Here is a 27,206-nt window from a genome sequence, read left to right on the forward strand (position 1 = left end):
CTACTTTTTACTCAAGAGGAAACTCATGCTCCTATGGATGTTACTTGCTTGACATGACACAGCTTATAAGCAGCAGCAAGGATTCAAACTTCAAAGATCCTGTAGCATAATGTATCAATATCTCAAATGTATGTTCAAGTATAAAGCAATAAATCATGTTTCACAACTAATTCTGACCTGTTCAATTTACCAGAATTCCTAAGTAAACTTCCTCTTCCCGCAGAGAAGCACAGCAAATGCAAAGGAGAAATACTCCTGCAGGTTTAGGGTTACATAGCAAGATTTTAATATTCTGTGTACAATTTTAGCCGAATATACAAATTCTAAAGTTATCTTATGGGCCTAGTTTAATTTCACATTCTGCAATTAATAATTCTGCATGGACCACAGAGTTTTAACGTAATCTTACTAGCCCGAAAAATCTCCATTCTGTGCACTTACTCTTATAGGTAGGGCATATTAAAAAAAAAAAAAAGTACTGATCTAAAAATAAAACTAAAATAAAAACAACTTGAAGTGAAAATATGCTTAAAATGGCATCAATATTCTGCCTTAAGCAATATAGGTTTAATTGAGGAATAAAACATTCAATATTTTAAAATCACTTACCTAACAAACATGCTATATGTATATTACAGAACATAATGTGTGTTTAGCAAACTTCTAAAATACAAAGTATCACCTCTAATAATGAGGTGTTAAAGCTAACTGAACACAATATTCCTCAGTTTTCCTTTAGTGTTCAAGGAATAGATTTATTTTAAATTACTTTTCTTAAGAAAAAAAAAATCTGAGGTTAGGAATGACCAATTCCAGAAAAGATATACACCTACACAAAATGTATCTACCAAACTATATGAATATTAATACAAGCAATATGGGTAATCCCTAAATTTCTTTCATTCTCTAAAGCTCACAAAGGCGAGGGTGTAAGTTCACTAATTTATGTAACTCCAATGCTTGTTTCTCATTAGAGAATTAAGGATTTATCTTAGACATTAAGAGGAACATAGGAAAATCCAAAATGTTTAAGATTAAAAAGCACCCCCACCATGCCAAGTATACTGACAGCAGCCATAAATAAAATACTGAGGACAAATGTACAGTAACAGCACACCTGTAAATGCTGCAAGAAATGTGTTGATAGCACACATTCTCAGGCCTTGAGACAAAGAGAGCAGACAAGTTTCAACTCACATGTCGACTCCAGCAGATTAAGTGACTACCTAGAACATAACGAGATTGGTGGACAATTTGGACAAAATGGACCATAAATATCCGCCATGGGCATAAGAGCATGGTAGCCTACATGCCACTCTTGCCCTCAGCCTCTGCTGACAAAGACCTTGTACTGAAACATTTTTGTTTCTATTATGGATAGGCTATTCATTATTGTTCCACACCAAATAATGCATCCTGACGTAAAATATAAGTAAAATTAAGAAAAAAATTTTGCGGGGTGTTTGTGGTTTTCTTTTTTGCTATGGCTGACAAAACAAACAATAAACCTAATGTTTGTTTTCTAGAAAATACTATCTAATGGATGGCTTCAGTTACAATAACTAAGGTTACATTTTTTAAATGCTTTTCCTATTCATCTGGAAAATTCAGTGTTACACATAAATATGTATACATGGGTTTGTGTGTGTGTGTGTGTATACACACACACACACACACAGTTTTAGAAGAAAACATCAGCATTTCAGCTTGGTAACTTAAATAATGTCAACTATGCATGTTTATTTGTAAAACTTCCCACAGTGAAACATGTTACAGTTCCCTAAAAACATTCATTACTCACTACTTACAATTTGAATAATTATTAATGGTTTGTATAATGCAACCAACTGAATTACAGAAAAGTCACATAAACAATATAAATCTGATGCCCAATCCTTTACAAATATGAAGTTATTTTCACTGGGTTTTCAAACTGTCAAGTATAAATAGGATGAGGTCAGCAATGCTTAAGATGAGGCACTTTAACAATTACCCAAAAAGGTTTTTAAGTGTACAAAAGTGTAAAACAAAACTTTTGATATTAATCTTACCCTTACTTTCAGATGTGATTAATCTGAGATGATCTATATTAAGGAGTGTTATAAACTTTTATTTTATTTCTTGCCCTTCTGCTTCCAGTTGACCCCAGGCAATATAACCATGAAATACATAAAATATATAGACATTACCACAGACCAGCTAATGTGCTCCCATACAAAGAAACTAAACATAATTTAATGACACTGGGGTTTCAGAAAGTGACTATTTTACCACAAAAAGTTGTGCATAATTTTTTTCAGAAACATGTATAATAAATATTGGTATCTCAAAGGTAAATCAGTATCTTGACCATAATCCTAGACAAATAAGGCCCTCGAATTTATTATCAACTGAATCAAAATTGTCTTACGTACTCTTTTTAATCACTGAATTTTTAAAATACTCAGAGAAATTTAAAAATTGAATTTTAATTTTAAAAATAGAAAAATCTAAAAATTAAATTTACTAATATTTTCTAGATTACAGTTTAAGATTTAAAAAGGTAATAAGGAACAGTGCTGCTTCTTGCCAGCTTTTTGTGAAAGACCTTTTAAACATATGTGACCAATTCATTTTCAACATTAAACCATGTTCTCTGTATATTTATACTGCATCTTCTGTAGTTAAAATAAAAACTTGATTAAAAGACATCAATTCCTGCTGCTTCATGAATTCACAGTACTATATTTTTTCCTACCGTCGGATTCCAACACACCTCTGTTAGTAAAGAAAAAGGCTCAAATTTTAAAACTTTATCCAAGAGGGTTTAAAATCTGTGGCCCCACTGATTAACAGTTTTAGGTGAGAACAGTTAAATCTCATTAAACTTATTTATTTCTGGTAGTTTATAATTTTGAGTAATTTCTACAGCCCACATACCCAAATGCTGTTTAACAAACATGAGTTAGTACCTATGTGAACATTTACCAAAATCACTTGCTCCATGTGTGCACATGAGCACACATACACTCCTTAATTCCCTAAAACAGTTCTGCTCCTCCTTTAGAGAAACCGGCTTTTGATCAACATGCTACCAGACCCTTAAGTCTCCACTAAAATCAGAAGGTGGCCAACTTTCAAATAAATGGAAAGAGAAAATACTTATTTAGAACAACAAAAATTAAGCTTGGCAAAAGTAGTTACTTTTATTTACAATTGCATGTATTAAGATTACAATAGAAACACTAGTGATACCATCTGAACAAAAGCAATGATTTATTGGTAATGGCAATGAACGAAATATTGAACGTCTCTGGCGAGAATCAAGCAATTATCCAGGAGCTGTAGATCTGACTGCAACATGGTCTTCCAGTGTCTTTTGTACCTTAGTGGCTTTCTCCTTTTTTGCCAACTACCTAGGAAGAACAAAAACAACTTTATATGTACCTCTCATTGATTTAGAAATATGAGTTATTTTCCAAATAATATCATGAACTGTAATCATTTTTAAAAGCTGGTATTAATTTTTATCTTTCGCACTTTTTTGGCATGCAGTGTATCTTCATTGTTGAAGCCAACTGTGACTCTCCCTCCCCTCTTAGCCTCTAGAAATTAAATATAAAACACATGCAGGCTATTTTTGGTTTCCCACACTTTTAAGAAAAAGTAATGCAATTTTTCAAAACAAGGTTGACAGTTTAGAGAAGTTAATAAAAAAGATGCTACATGAGTGAAACATATTTGGCATACTACTTTTAGGCAATTAGATATCAAATGTCGATCACAAAATAATGTAAAATTAAGAGTATGCTAAACTTATGTCATGCCCAAGATGACAGGTTTCTAGACTTTTCTAGCAATATGGAGACATGCAATGAAAACAGATTAAAAATGACTAATTTTGCCTTGTTTCTATTTTTAAAAAATCCTGGTTGCTACAATGTACTACTAAAAATATAAAGAATAAATCTTGTTTCAGTCAATAATTAGAAAAACTCTCTACTGGTGGGTTTAAAAAATGCCCTACTTGTTATAAATGTGGCAGCATAAACATGTAAAGAATAAACCTGGTTTCTACCAATAGTTCTAGAAAACAAATCCTCTGTGGGAAGGTTCTAAAACTATGTTTTAATCAAACAATTTATTTTAAACCTAAAGTTTATAATAATGTAGTCTCATGACAGAAATTCCTCTAAGGAAATCTACTTGCAAGCTACTGAACATAAATCTGTATACAACAAAATTTCTATGTATGTTTGTAAATGTAATTTTAAATTGATTCTGGTCCCAACAGTAGTGTCTGAATCAAGTAAAACTCACAAAGGTCTTCAGTACAAGTCTGGTCTAAAATAGAAACTGATGGGGTCAACGTCATTCATGCGAAAGAGTATAAATGTCCACTCAATTCCTCATCACGTGACACTGGAAATGCTGTTTTCCCCATCTTGAGGAAAAACACATCTATTACTTTAAAATAACTCCTCTCTATTCCAAGGAAACCACGTGTTAAAAGGTCCCAAAAGCCAAAAAGATATGAAAGATAGTCCCATTAAAGAGTATGTGGACGAGAGTAAGAAATTCAGGTTTTAAGAGCCAGTGGGGAGCCTTCCTAAGAAAGAAGGAGAGGTGGCACAATTTGTACCGCAAATGAATTTAAGCAGATAAACACTGAAAGCATTATTGATCATTACATCACTTGGAAACACACAAAACACAGAGCTATTAGATTAAGCAAAAGAAAACAAAAACAACTAATATTAAAAATTAAAATTTTAGCAGATGTGATACAGCAGAAGACATGAATCTGCATACTGTTTCACAGGTTGATAACTCTCAACTTGCCAATGTGTATTCTCTGTAAAAAAGAAGAAATTCAGCATTCCAATATGGAGTTTCTCACCCCAAAAGTAAAGCTCTTTTATTCATTTTTAAGTCTTTATATATTACACCTCAAACAAAAATTTTGGTACATCAAAATTAGGTCTCAAAATATTTATTCAGTAAAGAGTCCATTGATCTTCTATGTTAATATTTAACCCAGCCTAACATTCAGTCCATAAGTCTTTCAACTGGCCTTGAACTCACTTGCGTTGGCAGAGCAGAGGACACGCCAAGATTAACCAGCAAAAAGATTTTGGAGCTACAGTTCCAATGAGAAAAGAAAACCCATGTCTCTCAACTTCAGCCTAATCAATATATTACACTAGTACTGATATAAAAGATGAAACTGCTCATATTTGATATCCAAAATGATTCTATGGTTCCTAAAAAATAAAATTTAAACTTTAACTCAGATTAAAACATTATCCAACTAGTTAAATCTAAAAACATTTATAACAATAAATTTTACTGCAATATTATTTCTCAAAATGTAATACAAAATTATATATGATACAGGAGAAAGTAAAAAAAAAATAACAAAAAGTTCAGTGAGCAACCTGATATGGTAATGAAATTAAAGCATCTAGTTGCAAGCCCAGAACAAAAATCAAAACAAAACAAAAGGCCAACTGAGAAACATGACTAGAATGAGAGCTGAAGAAAGAGATGATTGAGGAAATCTAGGTAACAAGAAGGCTGATCCAGATGATAGAAGCTGTAGAAATCTTGCCCCAACAATGGTGAGAACATGGGAAGGGTGAGAGCAGACAGGTGCTAGATGAGCAGAGAAGCAATGAGGGGAGTAGAGTGAGATAAGGTCAATCTTTATATTACTTCATTTTTAAAAATCTTCTGTTTTTAGTTCATTTGAGTTGGATTAAAAAAGCTGAAAAATAAACAGACAAAAATGTTACAAAAATAGCTGATATGGTGAATGGCCAGTTAAGAAAAGTCTACTTTTATTACAGTGATAGAAAATCTGCTCTGCTTTTCACATGCACCTCATTCCCTAAGAAGCAGAAGCCCCTTCATTTTTGCTCAGTTTTGTATATTTATATTACTTTTGTATTAAAATAAAGCAATCCATGTAAAGAGCATATTTCAGCAAAGAAAACATCTACTTCCAATTAAAATGGCAAGCTTTTTTCATGCTGCAACACAAAGTAACCATTTACAACAACAGATAGCCAAAGTATATATTATAACCTGGGCACCATGCTTCTTATGAGCCAAAAATAGACAAGTGGAAGGTATGTTCTAGTCTCCCAAATCTGAAAAGTATAACCTGCTAAAGCTGTAAGAGCATGCAAGGTGGTCTAAGATTTCTATCCACATCCAAAAGTCACCAGCACTACCTTAGCTTCTGTCATCTTAGTGACATAAGGAGATCAATGACATTCTGAAAACTAAAATTATCTAGAAACAACTCTTACAACAAAAAAATGTAAACCGAAAATGCTACATAATTCTATTTTATCATTCAATAAAATCATTTTACACAGCTCTCTTCACTACACAGAGGTATCAAAACTTTCCTCTTTGTGCTGATAAAATACATGCCAAATCTATACTGAAATTTTACATTCCAATTACTATGTGCAATTCCTTTAAAATTCAGACTGATTCAGACTAGGGAAAGAAGTGCCATACTTGACCTGTCCTTGAATGAAGGCTCTGCACCTCCCACTTTCATACCCAAGGTTCCTTGTTTTCCATTCTACCTAGAGGGCCCACTGCTATCTTTTCCTCTGTCCGTTTCTACTCCCACAGTTTAGCTCAAGGCCCTTTTCCTCCACAAAATATTCTAATATTTTCCCAGCCATTCTTGGGATGACGGAAATATCACTGGGCTGGGAAAGGATGAGAACACTCTGCAGAGGAAGAGAGCCTTGAACTAACCTTTGATTAATTCTGATTAGCTTCCCAAATGTTTGTGCATTATCCTTTAACAATATAAACTCGTTACTGGAAGGCATTATGACTATACCTAGCATAGTACCACAGGGACAACAAATACTGTACCATGCATCTACTATTTCCCTTACCAGAAACACCAAGCTCACTGATAGTTTTTAATAAGTGACTGTACACAAGGCCAATTTCACTTGAACATAAGCTAGCTTTTTAATTGCAATGTTCCTACATTCAAGTTGTTGACAGCACAAGATGAAAAAAATCAAAATATCAGCTTACTTTTGAGGAATAACCCTAGAGGACAATGAATGACACAAGCAGAACGAAACTCATTCAGAAACTACTGAAAGAAAATGTAGTATTAACATATATAAGAAAACCATTCAATCAATTAAAACTTAAAAGCAATGGATAAAAAAAAAAAAAAGCAACGGATTAAGAAGTCCAGAACACCAAGACGGGAGTCCATTATAGTATTACATTCTTTTCACAGCAGTTCTCAGTGTGGTCCAGGCTGGGTGTCCCTGAGACCCTTTCAGGGATACTTCAAGTTCAAAACTATTTTCATAATAATGCTAAATTGTTATTTGCCTCTTTAACTCTCATTGTCTCACAAATGTACAATGAAGTTTTCCAGAGGCTACATGACTTACAATAGCAAAACTGATTGAATGCCAAAGCAGATATGAGAATGAGAGGATTCTATTAATCTAGACTGTAAACAAATTTGTCAAGGTGTAAAAACAATGCTCTTCTTCTCACAAAATTGGCTAAAAATATTACTTGTACTAACAATGATTTTATTTGTAAATAAATAATTTTTTAAAAATTTCTCAGTTTTAACTTTTTAAATGGTAAATATTAGATAAATATTTAATAGTATAAAGGGACCAAAAAGTTTTGAGAACTACTGTGCTACAGAATTTTCAATAAGGTAAAAAAAATGCCTAGACACATAGCATTACATAACAAACACAAATACTCTCAAACAAAAAAAGAAAAATACCTTTGTTATCCTAAAGACAGTCCAAAAAAGGTAGTTTGATAGTCAAAAGAGAGAAAATAGGCTAGAAGGGATGTAAGGGGGGATGTTAAAAACAAAGAGGTGGAGACATCCTTAGACGGACAATTATTAATGCACATCAGAAAAACTGTAACTGAATGGCAGGCTGGTAAGAAGATGGACAAGATAGAGTAGGGGTTACCTAGAGGAAAAATGGAAATCCAGTAGCATAAGCTGAGGTGAGACGCAAGAAACCAGAACTGAATTAATGGTACGAGGAAATAATAAGATTTAGAGGAATCGATCTTAGGAAAGAACTGAGCTAAAAACAAACTATGCAAGGTACGGTTAAAGCCAAATCCAATGGCATTTAATTCAAACAAGCAAAGTAGCAAAGCAGGCAGCCAAAATGTCTTTGTTGCTCACACAGTTTCCCAGTGCAGCATATTTCATATCATAAAAACGTAGATGTTTAATCTCTGCTTCTTCTGACCTGTCATTATGCGTATGTCAAACATCTGACATGACAGATCTTAGTACATAACTGTTACTACAGCTCCCAACAGTTAACTATGCTGTGAGATACAAAGATTGCAGTTGGAAAGGACATTAAAATATCTGTTGTCAAGGTTATCAATTTTGTAAAAACAGCGTACAATTTTATAAGCTCATCCACCATTATGAAATTTTATGAATTTTTCTGTTATTGAATTAAAACTAGATCTGCAGTGCCATCAACAAGAGTAAGAGTTTTCAGGGTGTTCCATGGCTCCAATTCCCCAAACAGGGGTTTAAGCTGTTAAGCCATGTGCCTCTTCCTCCAGGCATTGGAAGCCCCAGGAAAACTCTTCCCCTCTGATAATCACCCCAAGTTCTAGATGGCTCACCAGATGCAGCCATCAGAAACACAGTAATATCTACATCTGTGGTGCTGCACATTTAATCTATGTACAGCAACTGGGTTTTGTACTGATAAAGTTCTTGGTGGCACATTTATGACCTGTGGTTATATGTTTTAAGAATCATCCTAAGGAACTGTTACCAATTAGAAGTAGTTCCAAGAAAGAAAAAATGTTCTCATTCCTAAAGGTCCCATGTAACTTCTAAATTCTTTTGTAAACCTTAGGACATCTTCAAAAACAAAAAACAAAAGAATCCACTACACACATACACATATTCCTGTTCACTGGATAGTTATGTGCTGAAATGTGTTTTTTCAGCACAAAGACATGGTTTGAAAGCACCGTGGTGTAATAAAACTAAGCCCATTCTTTTTGATTAAAATTATTTGTCATTTTAAATATGTGTTCATCAGAAACAATGATAATCAAAATCTTAACATAAGCAAGCAAAGTTCTTAAAAATTTCCTAACAATGATTTAACTTACTACTACTATTTTTCATTATTCCTAATTGCTTTCTATAGCCAAACAATAATTTTTATCCTCTTACTTGAATGACATTCATTAATAGATACTATATCAGTAAGACATTTTTATTAAAGATTTCTTTTAGTAAGAAATCTAAAAATGTGATTACAAGAAACTACTGTTCTGTTTAACCTTATAAAATTTCATGACATGATATGATTTTGATTGTTTTAGAATTATTTCTTTAAAATTATCATCTCTATTTCTCCTGGATATCATTTAAACAAACTTACTCGTTTGAAGTCATTCATATTTGTTGCCTGGACTGGAGTCCCAATAAAAGTAAAATACGAAATTCTTGTTGTTTCTTCTTCACCTTGATTGGACTGAACAAATATCTACACACACATACACCCAAAAAAAAATTTTCACATTAATGATTACACGTTTTTTTAAATAAACATGCTTTAAATTCAATCAATTTCCTTAGGTTATTAATGATAATACCTTCCAGTCTTCGTAAGGATTAATCCAAATTACATTTAGACTAGTTCTCCTATCCATTACTAATTCTACTGTTTGTCCAGCTATTCTCACCTTCTCCAGGGCTGTCACAGCAAGACACTCACACATGCAAGTTCTTGATGATTTAGTGACAGTGTGGAAGGGTCATTGTTAAATTATTTATAGAGAATGCTGAGAGTATGAAATTCATGATTACAATGGGCAAAGTGCTAATGAAGCTTTACTAAAATCATAATTTTTCACTGAGGAAAATCTCTGCAGTTTCTGATAATCCTTCATTCATTCAATTTCCTAGAATGTTAAAAGGAAAAAATAGTACTGGAAATCAGCTCCTAAAACTATACTGTGCCTTGCATGTTTTTTTAAGCTTGCCTCTTTATATACATACGTTCTATTTAAAAACTCCCCTCAGCATGTTAGGAGACAGAAACTACTCATATCCTTTTTCAACATACTGGATTTCTAAAATGTGCTCTAAAAACAAAATAATAAAATTAAAAAATAAAATTTGCTTCATTTTTAAAAATAATACTCTAGATGCTGTCTACTTGAGAATATTGCCTGTCTTGATTTTGCCAACATACATTTTCACTCTCAGCACTCAACAATCAGTTTTTGTTTTTATAGGAAAACCATAAATTCATCTCAAATTGAGCTATTCAATTAAAAACTCCAAGTCTATAATAAGTAAACTATTAAACTAGGAATCTATATATTTGCAATGCTTTTTTAATCTAAGCATAAGTTTATATTTACTGCTTTTAAAACTCGTCTACTTACTTTGATTACACTTTCTGATCAAAACTGTCATTTCGATTTCAATTTTATCACCAAAAAAAGTGACAGGCATGCTTTCTGTATCTGGATTTAAGTCACTAACTAAAATTTGGATTTTGATAGGACACAGTAAGTACTGTGAGCCTATCACAAGATAACTATGTTCAAGAATTCTCAAAGACAGAGGAGATTATATTAGGATCTCTGGGTTTAAAGGGCTTTTTCCAATAAATAAATGCCTTCCTCCCATCACTAAATAAAGCAACGGGTGTTATTAATTGAATTTGTTACAAATATGAGTAAAGTCAAGAAAATATTTCATAACCAGTGTTCTAGTTTGATATAACCATTTAATTTCATTTGGATAAAATATTTCAACTACTGAAAACTCAATTTTATATAATCCTTCATCTTACCACTAAGGATATTCTGTGAAATTCCACTGGAAACCTCCCAAAATGAACACATGCTACAGCATTCTTCTAATTTACAAAAACGAGAGTCCACTAACAAAAAAAAATCACATTAGTTTGGCATGCCTTGTTTTCAAGTGACTCTGTGCTGGTTCCTACTGTTTTTCCTAGGTATTCTATTATTCTATTCTAACCTCTTACCCGCTTCTCTGAAAGAATGGGCTAGGGTGAATGGGTGGTTTAGAAGCATGTGCCGGGTTTTAATACTGAAATTAACAAAAGCAATTAATAACTGCTAAAAAGCTGGTGATTTCTTAATGTAAATTAAGATAACATAAAATTAACTTTTAAAAAAGTCATTTTTACTGAGATCATGGCCACTACACTATTAAAAACTCTTCTAGAAAAGCAAATTGGACTTTACAAATGTATCATCACTCATCATCAGGTATGAAGGAAGCACAAATATCTTCAAGTTCTATAAATGTTCTATAATAAACTTTTAACAAAAGTTGCCCTATATATATATATTCATACTTATATTTAAAAAACTCAGTAGTTAAGAATACACCTGCCAGTGCAGGGGACATGGGTTCAATCCCTGGGCCGGAAAGATCCCACATGCCATGGAGCAACAAAGCCTGTGTGCCACAACTACTGAGCCTGCACTCTAGAGCCCAAGAGCCACAACTATTGAGTCCACGTGCCACAACTACGGAAGCCCTCGCACCTAGAGCCCATGCTCCGCAACAAGGGAAGCCACCGCAATGAGAAGCCGGCGCACCGCAACGAAGAGTAGCCCCCCGCTCGCCACAACTAGAGAAAGTCCACGCACAGCAAAGACCCAACACAACGAATAAATTAATTAATTAATTAAAAAAAAAACTCAACCTGCCTTTCCTCTTTAGGGCACACAAACGAATTGAAAAGAAGAAAATTTAATTAGCTCATTAGACATTTTTACACATTTCAAACCAAGTAGACAACTACTTTTAAGGATAACTTGGAATCAGCTAGGATATTAAAGATGGCATGAACTGTCACCCACAACCTGTTAAATATATCTGAATGAAATACTACGTACCGTTACACTGTTAACGTTCTGAAACTTAACATAACGAAGTGGGACAATACCATCTTCTTTAATATCATCCTCTGTTAGTTCCAGAGCTTGAGTTGGTTCACTTCTTTCTGCCTCTTCAAAATCCATCGATCGGGGTAGATTGATAAAAATTTTTACGTATTTAGGACCCTGACCTATAAAATGGTAAAATAAAATTAAATTAAATGCTAACACCACACATCCAATACCTTGCTCCCTTCACCATTACATTCACACTATACAAACAGACAGACATACACACACATGCACATCCCTACCTCTATCTTTAGAAATTTTAAGAAAGTCTGAGTATTTTCACAACCATGCTTTTTCTCCCCCTCTCAACAGATATTTACTGGTATATTCCTGGCCTGCTAAAACTATACTAAGTACTAGGAATATATGAGATTAAAACACATACATATACACAGAGTTCTTGTCCTCAACTATAAAAGACATGCAATGATAAATGTACAACTCCCAGTGAGGAGGAACAGGGAAGGTGGCAATGGCGTCTGATAGCACATGCAGGCTGACAAAAAGTTTCATAAAAGAAATAACACTGAGCTGGGTCTTGCCATCAATTTGTACATTTTGTTATTTAGGAGGAAAGCATTATCAGTGACAACGTTTAGCAAGAAGGAAATTACACAAACTGCAAAATTTCATCTTAGGGATTAGGATGCGCTCAGTGGTAAAATCGTATTGACAGAATGTCTTAGTCCCTTTAACTTCAGACCAGTATTTTGTGACTGATTAAGGAATCTTAAAATAGTCACAATGCTTACTCATTTCTATAACATCTGCTTAATAAATAGTTTGTATTTTTGTAATTAAGAAAATGTTATTAGTGAAAAATCATTAATACATGAAAATTTAAAAAGCAAATGATAAGGGAACGCTATCTGACAAACAGGGTACTGTTTCTCCCAATCAACGAAAAAAACAAAAATAAATCCTAGTCCCCACTCCCCACCCCATGCCTCCTCCCACGTCCACCCCCACCAACAAAAAAACCTCAACAAGAAACAGAAAAAAGGGGGTGGGGAGTAAATAAAGACAATTCTTGATTTAATGAAAAGAGGAATGACAAGTCAGTCATGTTTACAGCACCACAGTATGTACACAGAAGAAGAAACTATAATTAGAGCACAAACAGGGAGACCTAGAGCCTTTGTTTTATTACTTATTATAGGAGGAATGTGAAATAAATCTCTCCCAGTTCTGATCCTGAAAAGGAGCCACCTCAAACCTAGAATTTTTAGTTAGAAGAAAGCACTCCCTCGTTTTCAAATTAAGAGGGAACTTAAATTTTAAAATAACAAACGTTGGAAAAAAGGTAAAAGTTTCTTTTTTATTACTTTTGGTCCAATAATCTCACATTATTTGCCCACTGCTTTTGCTTCAAGAACAATTTCACTCTTACCCAAAACAAGAAATCTCTACCTCTATTTAATAAAAAGTTTTAACCTAAGTGTCCATCGACAGAATAGATAAAGAAGATGTAGTAAATATATATACAATGGAATACTACTCAACCATTAAAAAGAATGAAATTTTGTCATTTGCAGCAACATGGATGGACCTGAAGGGTATTATGCTAAGTGGAATAAGCCAGACAGAGAAAGACAAATACTGTACAGTATCACTTAGATGTGGAATCTAAAAAATAAAAGTAGTGAATATAACAAAAAAGAAACAGACTCACAGATAAAGAAAAACTAGTGGTTACCAGGAGTGGGGAGGGGAAGGGAGGGACGAGGGGCAACATAGGGGTAGGAGATTAAGAGGTACAAACTACTACGTATGAGATAAGCTACAAGGATATACTGTACAATAAATACAGGGAATATAGCCAATATTTTAGAATAACTGTAAATGGAATATAACACTTAAAAATTGTGAATCACTATGTAGTACACCTAAAACTTATATATTGTACATCAACTATACCTCAATTAAAAAAAAAGAAAAAGAAAAGTTTAAATATGTGCTAGCAGGTCTACAGAGCAGAAAATTAGTTTAAAGAAAAGCTGCCCATTACTCACCATTATCTGGCCCTTGAAATTTCATTGAATAAAGCTTTACAGGCTGATTGAATGCCACAGTAATAAGCAGCTGTGAAGAAAATAATAGCTTCATTTTTAAAGGGCTATTGAACACCTTAAATAATGCAACAGCTAAGGAGAATTAAAATAATTAAGAAGCAGAAAAAAATTTAATTCATCTAACAAAACCCAATATAATACAGAATATCAAGTTGAAAGTAACTTGATTAGGTTGACATTTGAGAAATACAATAATCTACCATTTGCATAAAAGAATAACAATAATATTTAATAGAATTAACTAAAATTATATGTAAGAACCTAAGGTCTTGTGACCTAAAAACTGGCAAGCAATCTGCTTTCCAAAAAAAATCAAACAAAATCCCCAAATTAAAATAAAACTTAAACTATACATTTTAGCATATTAAGCTTAACATTTCCCAAAACAATTTATTTGTGGAAGCACCCACCCACGTCACTTGACAATCTGGAGACAATGCACACAGGGTACGTGGAGAGACTAGACCTCAAATGGACTCTATCTGACCCAAAACTCAAGAGAGCAGGACTCACAGCTCTAATGGTAACCTTCAAACCTCCATCCTGAATTTGAGTAACTGAATCTGGAAAGCCATGTAAGGGAACTGGAATATAAAACTCTGCCGAAATGCCTATCTCTGATTCATTCACTCAGTCTTCTTTCCAGCTAAAATTCTGTCTGATGTAGGTATCTATGCTTCTACCCTGGAGGAAGATTTCCTTGGCAGGAAGATTTCAGGGAAGCTGTAGCCAGCCCTTCTGATATGCATCACATTATGTTCCGGGCACCATTTACAAGGAGCACAATGTGAATAATATTCTCAAAGCTATATAGTAAGGTAGCTTACTGGAGCAAAGTAAGCATGGCTGGAGCAAAGAAAGATGGGATTTGGATTTACAATTTCAAATCACTGTGGTCTATTTGCTTAAGAAAATACTTAGATTATTCCCTTTGGTTATGTAAGTACTCCTTATACTTGACCTGTAATCATGTGTCGGAAAATAAGCATGACATGCTTAGGGATTTTAACCACAGGTGAAGAGGATATGAGAGCAGAAAGCTACAAAGAAGCAAATAAGTCAGCAAGAATATGATACCTTCTTCCTGAAATCACTGAAGAATCATTTAACTCTTTTAAGAAAGAGAAGCATGATCAGGTTTATATGTTAGAGAAATAATTTTTGTGAACATGTAAAAGATGAACTGGAATAGGGACAAAGCAGAGGCAAGAAAAGTAAGTCAGGATGAAGACAGAGATGGCGTGATCAAGGCAGTACTACACTACACTACTTCCTCTGTGACAACAATGCAGAGAAGTATAGGGAAATATAACAGGTTTATATCTGGGAGTGAGGACTTAGACACATAGGCAGTACTCATCTAAATAGTCTCTATTTCTCAGGGACAAACTCATTTAGGTGGGTAGAAGCCAGGTCAAGAATGAACAAAAGGAGTTAAGAATAGTAAAGGATCACCCCAGCCTTCAGGCCAATCCAAGAGTTTCGTGATTCTCTGTAGCACAGCTGGCATAGAAGAACAAAGAAAGGGGGCGGGTCTACAGGGTCAAAAGACAGGGCTGAAGTTATGAAAAGGAAGAAAGAAGTGATCATCTGGAAAGGAGAGACATGAAATCATGAGACAAAAACATGAATAAGAAACATGAGCAGGCTGATAATCCCTACAAGCCTTAGGCATTCAGTTACCTGTTCATCACAATCAGATTCCAAGAAGGTCATGTCTTTTCGTAAACAGTTGTCAAATCCATGCTCGTCACTTTCATTAAGACATTCACAGCCAGCTTTGTTAATAAAAGGCATTAAATCCATCTGAAAAAATTAAACCAAGACTTTTGGATTTGGTATAAAAATCTTAGAAATATAAGTATGTGATTTTTTTTTTATTATTGCACAATGTTATATGTTGCCGGTGTACTGTACAGTGATTAACAATTTTTAAAGGTTATATTCCATTTATAGTTACTATAAAATATTGACTTTATTCCGTGTTGTACAATACATCCTCGTATGTGATTCTTTTTTTTTTAATTTTTTATTATACATTGGAGTGATTCTCTCTTGATTAAGCAGCTTTAAAGAAAACTTCTATCTCATTTAAAATAATCACTAAAACTTTTATAATAACCCTTTCATTTTAACTTCTGACTGACATCTACCACTAATAATTAAAGACAAATTTAGGCTGAGTCCACTTAATAAATATCCAAAACCAAGCCTTTAACACAAAGATTATTAAATGTTGACTTATTCTTTTTTTTAATAAGTGTTTTGCAGTGGAAAATATGCAAACTAAAATATCTACAACATATCCAAAGAAAGCCTGCCTCCCTCTTCTAGCGATCATGCACTCTTTACACCTATATCCATGAAGAGTTTAGATTTAAGATGAATAGCAAATAACTAATTAAGAAATTATTATTAAGGAAAATTTCAAACATACATAAATAGCTAATACAGTGAACCTCAGGTACCCACCTCCCAACTACAATCATCATCAACTCATGGCCACTCTTGTTTCACCTTTACCTTGTAACCAGTCCCAACCTTTCTCCCAATTATTTTCAAGTAAATTTTAGACTTATTATTTTCAAGTAAATTTTAGACATTTAGCCTATAGATTTCTTATATTCTGGATTTTGTGGTGTCATTTAACATTTTCCTCTGTATGTGTTGTCTAATACTCCCAACACTTTCGTTAAAATTTTATTGAATCCTTGAGGAATAAATGGATACTGCATTCTGTAAAATGCTTTTTCCGCATATTAGGAGATTATGATTTTTCTCCTCTAGATTGCTGGATTTTGTTTACCAATATTTTATCTAAGATTTGTACATCAATATTCCTAACTGGAACTGGCTGGTAGCTTTCTTTTGTGTCGCAAACTTTGTCAGATTCTGGGATCGATGGCATACTTACTTCAAAAAGAAATTTGTAAGCTTTCTCGCTTTTTATATGGTCTTAAGTAGTTGCAGTTAACACCAGACCACCGGATCTTTAGAGATGTGGTAGAATTTTCCTATGAAGTCATCTTGGTATTTATGGAAGAGCTCTTTTACTATTTTCTCTATTTCCTCAGTGGTGATTAGTCTATTTAGGAGTTCTGCTTCTAGTGGAGTTGATTTTGATAAACCATTTTTCTAGAAAAGTATCTATTTCATCTACTAAACAAAAACTGTTTTCAACGCTTACCAAGTAATTAATTAATATAAAAATAAATAAATAAAAAGATTACTATTCTTGGTATAAATTATCACTTGCATGTTCACCATTCTATAAGTCATTACTACTAATACACATACTAATACATGTGTATATAGTTCTGAAAGACTAAAGAAAATTTTTTTTCATTTCAAAAAATTATCAATATGGTAATAATCCATTAGAACAGACCCTTAATGATTCATAGACTAGCGTAAATGTTTTCAAAGCCAAAATATTCTTTTCTATTATATTAAATGTTACATTGCATTAGATGTTAAATATATTACTCAGGGTAATATATTGTAGCCAATTCAAAAAGGGAGGTAGGAAGAAAAGGAGCACTACACAGCAAAGTTCTACTACTGTAGAATTATTCTCAACTTCATGAACATTTGCCTTGAAAATGTGACAAAATCTTTCAAATGTTCATCTACCATCCTACCGAAATGCCTCTTCCATACCATATGCAGGATCAAGACCCCAGGCTTGAAGACAACATTGCAGTCATACTTCCAATACCTTAACGATGAAAATAAACTAAATAGGTAAATAATTTTCAATTGTTTTTTAATTTATTGTGGGGCACACAAAACAAGTATCAAATTAGAACAGTTGCATTAAAGTGCTCTGTTATACAACACTGCCTGGGACAAACTGGCATAATATTATATATTTGACATAATTGCAAACTGACATATTCTGAAAATATGCAATTGGAAATAAATATCACTATTTATGCAATCAACTTGCCAATAATGAGGAAAAAATCATGAGAAAACAATCAGAAAAATCCAGATTGTGGGACAGTATACAAGACAGATGGTCCAGACCTGCACTGTATGAGATAGCCATTAGCCCCATATGTAAATTTAAAATTAATTAAAAATAGGAAAAATTAAAAATTCAGTTCCTCAGTTGCCCATGTCACAAAAAAAATGCCACGTGTGCCTAGTGGCTATTATCCTAGACTGGTGCAGGTTTAAACTTTCAAAAGAGGCAGTCATGGAAAAAAAAAAAAGGCAGTCATGGACTTCCCTGACAGTCCCGTGGTTAGGACTCCACGCTTCTAACATAGGCGGCATGGGTTTGATCACCAGTTGGGGAACTAGGATCCCACATGCAGTGTGGCAAAGCCTTATTAAAACAAAAACAAAAACAAAACACCACAAAAAGACACTGACAACTTAAATGTAATGCATGACCCTTGCTTTGATCCAAGGTTCGGGAAAAACAGCTATAAAGTATATTTTTGAGATATATTAAGGAAACTTGAATACAGGCTGTACATTGGGGATAGGCATTGTATCAACGTTAAATTTCTTGTAAGTGATAATGCTATATGGCTATGTAAGAGAATGTCCTCGTTCTTAGGAACTACATACTGAAATTTTTACAGATGAACCATCACGACATCTATAACTTACTTTGTAAATAATGCTGCAAAAAGTAAAAGTAGATAAATACATATAGAGATAGAACAAAAACAGCAAAATATTAACAACTTATAAACATACGTGAATGGTATGAGTGTCTGTAGTACTACTCTGTCAACTAGTTTGTTTGAACAGACTTCACCTTTTTTGGGGGGATGGGTGGAATCCAACATGAGATACACAGGAAGTTAGAAAAGACCTTCCACGCTTCAAGTTTTTGGTTACAGAAAGATGTGTCCTACTTACCACATAAATTAGGGGTATTTAATGTTTGATTTATTCTGATGAATGTGACAATTTATAGACCAAAACCTACAGTTCAGAGGTTGGAATACTGAAATAGACTAACAAGCCTCAAGATTTACAACACATGCAAATTGAAGTTCAATTCCAGAGACTCTGGTATGCAAACTTCTGGAGAGGAAGACTTGATACTGATAGCCCCCCTCATGCTATTTGGAGACATTCTAGGTACTCTTAGAAAATATGGGAGAGAAAAAATATAATGTTTAAAATTTCTCCAACTTCAATAAACATATTAAAAACTGAAAGTCATTATGTTTACAAAAATGGTCTTACTTCTGAATAAGAATCTTTTTGATTCTTAACCTTTTCAGTATCATACCCTATTTCTTTTGTAATATCTCAAACCCCCATACAAGAGATACACATTTCTGTCACTCTGGCTCCAGTCGAATCAGGAGTTTCAAAACTACAGGATGTGTGAAATCAATAATTATATAGCCTTTTAGTTAAAACCTAATGATAGAAAGTCTTTATTCTAAGAGACCCCAAATTTTATTTTAAAATTGTCAATGCATTTTTGCAATGTTTATATTTAAATCTTTAAAGATACAGGTTTTACTTTAAGATACAAGTTTTCATTCAGTTTTCATTTGTGTTGTGAAAACAATGACATTTTTGGGAACACACTACCAGTTTTAAATATTTAATAATCCTATAAGACCTATAGTTCAAAACTCTTGAAGTCTTGACTGACACCTGATGGAAAAAAATGAAAATATTTTTACACGCTTTTCACATTGTATTCATAACATCTGGATGCAATTAAATTTGTTTTATTTCTTAAAACTTCATTTTCCCGTGATTATTTCCTACCTGAAACCAATACCCTGATATCACACTTAGCTGATGTAAAGAAGTATCCCTGTAGCTAAACATCAAGACTGTTGTACCCATAAGACTTTTTCATGCGAAAACCCTTAGTAATAAAGGAAAAAAATATTAAGAAGTAAACACAACAGTTTACAAGTCAAATGATTTCCAAAATTTTTCAAAAGTTGTCACAACCCTGACTTACACATGTTCATACTTTCTAACTGAATATTACCATTTCAAATTATCATATAACAGTTCTATTTTAAATAAATATTAATTATTAAACTTCCTTAAAGTAATTAATGCTGCTACCACGTTAAAGACACTTTTTGAAGACACAAACCCCATCACCACCCACACAAAAAGAATCTCTCATATTTACCCGACTACAGATTCTCCTCATTCAACCTGTATTTAAGGGCCTTACAGAAAGACTGGTAGCCCCACGGCAGACCTGTTTTAATGCACTTAGTACATGTGCTTTCTTTCATATATTAGCTTTAACTTGAGGTAACACTTATTTTTTAATTCATTTTTAAATTGCCAATACAATAACTTTATATTTTTTGGTATGCAGGATTTACCAATTTGCATACACAAGTCAGCTACCATGAAGTGCTACTTCTGAATTTTACTTCCTTCCTGAATAGCTTTCATATGACAGGTACAAATTATAACTATTCATATTATGTAGTTTTCAAAAACTTTGAAGTTCTTAAGTCTTCAAGTTATTTAAAATAATGACTCTTAAAACTCTGAAAAACATATCCAATACTAAAGTCACATTTGGTTCTAAAACAAAATCAATAACTAGGACTTTTAAATAGAATGCAAGGGAAGAAGGGACACATTTAAAAAGAGAGAAAACTTTACAAACTGGCAGAGTTCGGTATGTAATGGTCACACACTAAAATTTACATGTGATTTTACACAACTGTCAAAAAGTGGAAAAATTTTCCAATGCAAATTTCTTCACTTTTGGGGAGAAAAAACTAAAACACAAATGTTTAAAAATGGCAATTAAAATATTTCAGAAAGCAGATTTAAAAACAAGTGGCAAAGAAAAATTAGGAGGAGAAACTCTGGAAAAATAGTTTATGATGGGGGCTTAAGGTTATAATACACACAACACAGACAAAACCCAACAGTCAGCTTCTAAATTTACTTTTAAAGTTCTTAATGAGAGTATTCTTAACTAGCAAAAGACAAAACATGAAAACAGTCAATTTCATTTCAACCAAATAATGACAAATGCAAGATATATAATGATTTCACTTTTAAGTCTACATACATAGCCTTTTGGAATATCTGTGTCCTCATTGCTTCCAGGGTCATTTTCTAAGTGCTGCTTGATTTTTTCCTCTAGTCCCACAGCATCTGCTCCTTGATACTGATCAATTCTCACTTTGTTTCGAAAAAACAGAAATGTAGGTGTTGCTGATATATTGTTGGTGGCAGCTGTTCCCTAGAATTGTCAAGTTAGATAGCATTACGAATTAAAACTATTCTTAAACCACTCTGATTATTCACTCTACATCTCTATGCAAGTTAAATATCATAAGCATGAACTAAAAACATGTAAAATAACTTATTCCTAATTGTTACTTAAGAAAAAGCAGGCCTAGTTTTAAGGGCACAACTATATTACCCTTAGGTCCACAATGATGAACAGCCCTGCATTTTTATATTTTAGTGTTAAATGATTCATCCAGTAGGATAATCGGCTTCCAATACAGAAATTGCACTTTACAATAGCAGACACTTCTCTCATAAGTACAGACTGTTTCTCAAATGGAGAAACCCAGAAGGGTATTGAGATATGTCAACACAAACCACTGCTGCTAGGAAAAAGCACACACCTGAAAAGACAGTAGCCCATCTGTCCGTGTAAAGGAGGTAACACCCTTTGCAATGCAATCCTCATCTAGTTCTACTCTTAAAGAAATGACTTCTGGTGTTCCATCAAAGACACTGCAACAGGTATCCTTCTAAATTCTGCTCTAACTCCACAATATTATAAAACTAGCTACCGAATGAAAATTAATTCTTGACCACTGATTCATTAAATACATTAAACTCTTCATGAGAAGTGTAAAGAAAATAGTAAAATAAATATGTCACCTTGCATATTCAAACACTAGAAAGAGGTACCACTATTTGGGTTTGGTTTTGTTTTGTTTTGTTTTCAAAAAAAAAAGCGTAAAGTTTACAGAGATGTCTTCTCTAAGCCTTATGAGTTTAAAAAAAAAAAAAAACTGACCTTTTGGAACAGTGCTGTCCAAAAGAAATATAATACAAGATACAAATATGAGCTATACCTGTAATCTTAAATTTTCCAGTATCCACAGTAAAAAAGTAAAGAGAAACAAGTGAAATCCATTTTAATAATTTATTTTAGTAAATCCAAATATGTACTTCAACATATATGCAGTATAAAAAGTTCATGGCATATTTTACATTTTTTCTTTCATACTAAGCCTTCAAAATCCTATGCGTATTTTACACTCACAGCACATCTCAATTTGGACTTGCCATATTTCAAGTGCTCAGTACCCAACCACGTGTGGTTACCATACACTATAGCTCCAGAAGACAGCACTTCCAGATTAGAGGCAGTGAATACTTAAAATAAGGCCAGTGCTGCTGTCCAGTAGTATATGAAATAAGTACCAAACAATAAACGTGTAACATAGAGTTTGCACCAAATCCCCAAATACTTATCTACAAGCTATTATAACATTCTAAGGCTTTTTTTTTCAACCCAGAAATGTATCAAAGGCAAAAGCTTCATTGGGAAGGAAAAAAAAAGTTACAAAGGTGTTACTTAGTCAAAAGACTACATTTTTAGTGTTGGAAGAAGCCTTCAAAAAAATTTTTTCCCTAAGAACTCCTCCATACTTCTACATATGTAAATACAGAACTGTCACACAGCCACGCCAACTCAGTAACCAGAGCAATCCACCTAACAACACTGTGGCTCAAGCACTAGCAACCAACATTCTGAACGTTCTGCTGAGTATGCACCTTTGGAGCTAAGGTTATAAACTGATCAATTCAAAACAAACTGTAACCAAGAATTCTTTACCACAGCTTTCTAGTCAATCAAAGTGTCAGTAGTAGAAGATATAATTTTACATTTGCAAAAAAAAAAAGAAATGTAAAACACATAAGTGCCAAGTGATCTATTAAGTTTAACAACACACCGTAGTTTTATATCAGAAAAATATTAATATTAGCAAACCCAGAAGCAATTAATATTGGATTTCCCTTCCCAATTAATATTGGATTTCCCAGGCATAACAACATCTGTAATAGCCTTGTCAACATAATATTATTCTACCTTCAAAAAGATAAGTACTTAGTGCATAAAGAGATAAACAAAGGATGATATAAATGTTGAATTCAAGCCAATTTGTAAATAAAAAACAATTGTTTAAGGAGTCTTTTGCCTTACCTGACACTGATGTACATCTACTTCCAAGAAAACTGCTTGTGGATACTTATTACTCATAGAACTGAATGCTGGGGCAATCCTTAAACACGGTCCACACCTGTGAGAAAGGTTAAGAGATGCTTGGTAAAATACCAACAAAGACTGTACTAACTTATACTGTAAAGATCTTGTCAATTAAAATATAAAATTTAAAAAATCCTGATCATCCTGTCTTTAGACTTCCTCACCTTTTGTACTGTACTATTATCAACAGATACACTTGCATCAGTACCACAGTCTTAATGACTACTGATTTATACTGTCTTTAAGTCTAATAGTGTTATCTTCCAGCTTTCTTCTCACTGAAACAAATTAAAGATCTAAATAAATGGAGGAATATACTATACTTATGAATTGGAAAACAATAATGTTAAGATATCAAGTCTCAATTTGATCTTTATTTTTTTAATAAATCTATTTATTATTTATTAATTTATTTCTTGGCTGCGTTGGGTTTTTGTTGCTGCACTCAGGCTTTCTCTAGCTGCAGCAAGTGGGGGCTACTCTTCATTGTGGTGCTCTGGCTTCTCAGAGCAGTGGCTTCTCTTATTGTGGAGCACAGGCTCTAGGTGCTCGGGCCTCAGTAGTTGTGGCTCAGGGGCTCTAGAGCACAGGCTAAGCAGTTGTGGCACATGCGCTTAGTTGCTGCGCGGCATGTGGGATCTTCCCGGACCAGGGATCAAACCTGTATCTCCTGCGTTAGCAGGCAGATTCTTAATCACTGGGTCACCAGGGAAGTCCCAATTTGATCTTTAAATCAATATAAAATTCCAGCAGGTTTCCTTGGAGAAAATAACAAGTTTAAATTCTAAAATCTACAGGGAGGACTTCCCTGGTGGTACAGTAGTTAAGAATTCACCTGCCAATGCAGAGGACATAGGTTCAATCCCTGCTCTGGGAAGATCTCACAGGCCACAGAGCAACTAAGCCCGGGAGCCACAACTACTGAGCCTGAGCTCTAGAGCCCATGAGCCACAACTACTGAAGCCCACGCGCCTAGAGCCCGTGCTCCACAGCAAGAGAAGTCACCGCACTTCCTAATACCACACACAAAAATAAATTCCAAATGGATTAAAGACCTACATGTAAGGCCAGACACTATCAAACTCCTAGAGGAAAACATAGGCAGAACACTCTATGACATACATCAAAGCAAGATCCTTTTGGACCCACCTCCTAGAATCATGGAAATCAAATCAAGAATAAACAAATGGGACCTCATGAAACTTAAAAGCTTTTGCACAGAGAAAGAAACCATAAACAAGACTAGAAGGCAACCCTCAGAGTGGGAAAAAATAGTTGCCTATGAAACAACGGACAAAGGATTAACCTCCAAAATATACAAGCAGCTCATGCAGCTTAATAGCAAAAAAGCAAATAACCCAATCCACAAATGGGTGGAAGACCTAAATAGACATTTCTCCAAAGAAGATGGCCATACAGATGGCCAACGAACACATGAAAAGATGCTCAACATCACTAACCATCAGAGAAATGCAAGTCAAAGCCACAACGAGGTACCACCTCACACCGATCAGAATGGCCATCATCACAAAATCTGGAAACAACAAATGTTGGAGAGGGTGTGGAGAAAAGGGAACTCTCCTGCACTGTTGGTGGGAATGTAAGCTGGTACAGCCACTATGGAAAACAATTTGGAGGTTCCTTAAAAAACTACAAATAGAACTACCATATGATCCAGTAATCCCACTCCTGGGCATATACCCAAAGAAAACCACAATCCCAAAAGAAACATGTACCATAATGTTTACTGCAGCACTATTTACAATAGCCAGGACATGGAAGCAACCTAAATGCCCATCAACAAACGAATGGATAAAGAAGATGTGGCATATATATACAATGGAATATTACTCAGCTATAAAAAGGGATGAGATGGAGCTGTATGTTATGAGGTGGATAGACCTAGAGTCTGTCATACAGAGTGAAGTAAGTCAGAAAGAGAAAGACAAATATTGTATGCTAACTCACATATACGGAATCTAAAAATGGTACTGATGAACTCAGCGACAAGAACAAGAAAGCAGATACAGAGAATGGACTGGAGAACTCGAGGTTTGGGAGGGGGCGGGGGGTGAAGGGGAAGCCGAGACGAAGTGAGAGAGTAGCATAGACATATACACACTACCAACTGTAAAATAGATAGCCAGTGGGAAGTTGTTGTATAACAAAGGGAGTTCAATGCGAGGATGGAAGATGCCTTAGAGGACTGGGATGGGGAGGGTGGGAGGGACTCGAGGGAGGGTGGGGGGGGGAGTCGAGGGAGGGAGGGAATACAGGGATATGTGTATAAAAACAGATGATTGAATTTGGTGTACCCCCCCAAAAAACAATAAATATATAAATAAAATTAAAATTAAAAAAAAAAAAGAGAAGTCACCGCAATAAGAAGCCTGTGTATCGCAACGAAGAGTAGCCCCCACTTGTCCCAACTAGAGAAAGCCAGTGCACAGCAATGAAGACCCAACACAGCCAATAAATTAATTAAAAATAAAGTAAAATGAAATAAAATCTATAGGTAAATATCAAGGATAGTCCAAGCATTGTGGCGTTCAAAGCTGAAGAAATTATATTATTAGATATTAATGACTACCAAAAACTTTGAGTATAAAGGATAAACAAATTCATCCATTTTAAAAGAAAAGGGTCCAAAAATAGACCCATCCCATACATAATAACCAAACTTATGAAAAGGTTGACACAACAGTACAGTGGGGAAAGAATGGTCTTTTCAATAAAGTGTTGAGTCAATATCGATATCCACATGGGGGGAAAAAATGAATCTTTACCCCTAAACTCACACTGTACACAAAAACCAATTCCAGATGGATTACAGATCTAAATGTGAAAGGTAAAACAACAGTTTTAGGAAAACAAATACAGAAGATACTTTCAAAACCTTGGAGTAAGCAAAGATTTATTTCTTAAAACACAAAAAGCATTAAAGAAAAAAGGGAAGAATTGACATTTTGGGATATACTTGATAAGATGGAAAATATTAAGGTTAAAACCTTTTGTTCATCAATACTACCATTTAGAGGATGAAAAGACAAACCATAGACTAGTAAAAAATATCCACAAAACACATCAAACATAGGACTCACACCTCTAATATGTAAAAAAAAAGCCCCTACAAGTCAATAAGAAGACTGACATCCAAAATAAAAAGGATACTCCTAAACTGGACAAATGAGGTTATCCAAACAGTCAATAAACAGAAAAAGACTTCCTCAGTCACTACAGAAACCAGGGAAATGCAAATTAAAACTACTCCCACCAAAATCTTTAAAACAATAAAGGAGGAAGTACTGTCAAGAACCTGGAGCAACTGACCTGTTAGTGACAGTGCAAATTGTTATAACCACTTTAGGGTGTAAGAAAAGAAACTGGCAGTATCTGCTAATGCAAGATTTATGTCACTCGAGGTATGGGAGGGGGCGGGGGGTGAAGGGGAAGCTGAGACGAAGCGAGAGAGTAGCACAGACATGTATATACTACCAACTGTAAAATAGTCAGTGGGAAGTTGTTATATGGCAAAGGGAGTCCAGCTCGAGGATGGAAGATGCCTTGGAGGGCTGGGGCAGGGAGGGTGGGGGGGACTCGAGGTGGGGGGAGTCAAGGAAGGGAGGGAATACAGGGATATGTGTATGGCAACAGATGATTGTTAATTTATAAAAATTAAAAAAAAAAAGATTTATGTCTACTTACGACCATTTCTAGGATATATAAAACAGAAATATCTACATTATGTTTGCCTTAGGGCATTTGAAAAAAATACTGGTAGTAGCAATATTTCTAATGGCCAAAAACTGAATGCCTCCTAAGTTCCTTTCAACAACAGAATGAGTAAATTAACTGTAGTTATTCAC

General features: G+C 34.2%; 1 protein-coding gene across 7 annotated transcripts in view; it reads right to left on the reverse strand.

Moving 5' to 3' along the window:
• Positions 1 to 3,160: 3,160 nt before the first annotated feature.
• Positions 3,161 to 27,206, reverse strand: part of TXNL1 (thioredoxin like 1) — a 34,371-nt gene continuing 10,325 nt past the window's right edge. The window contains exons 2-9 of one of the 7 annotated variants that reach the window (XR_009047970.1): positions 23,278 to 23,374; positions 21,115 to 21,288; positions 15,756 to 15,878; positions 14,013 to 14,082; positions 11,947 to 12,119; positions 9,441 to 9,545; positions 4,300 to 4,423; positions 3,161 to 3,391 (exon numbers count right to left, since the gene is read on the reverse strand). Coding sequence is in view for 5 of the 7 variants with exons in the window: in XM_057698850.1 (XP_057554833.1) it covers positions 3,311 to 3,391; positions 9,441 to 9,545; positions 11,947 to 12,119; positions 14,013 to 14,082; positions 15,756 to 15,878; positions 21,115 to 21,288; positions 23,278 to 23,374 (823 nt within the window). In the remaining 2 variants the exon portion in view is untranslated. The other 6 variants (XR_009047969.1, XM_057698853.1, XM_057698850.1 and 3 more) reach the window with 6 other exon arrangements.

This window comes from Hippopotamus amphibius, chromosome 11 (genome assembly GCF_030028045.1).
Source record: "Hippopotamus amphibius kiboko isolate mHipAmp2 chromosome 11, mHipAmp2.hap2, whole genome shotgun sequence".
NCBI classification, from domain to species: domain Eukaryota; kingdom Metazoa; phylum Chordata; class Mammalia; order Artiodactyla; family Hippopotamidae; genus Hippopotamus; species Hippopotamus amphibius.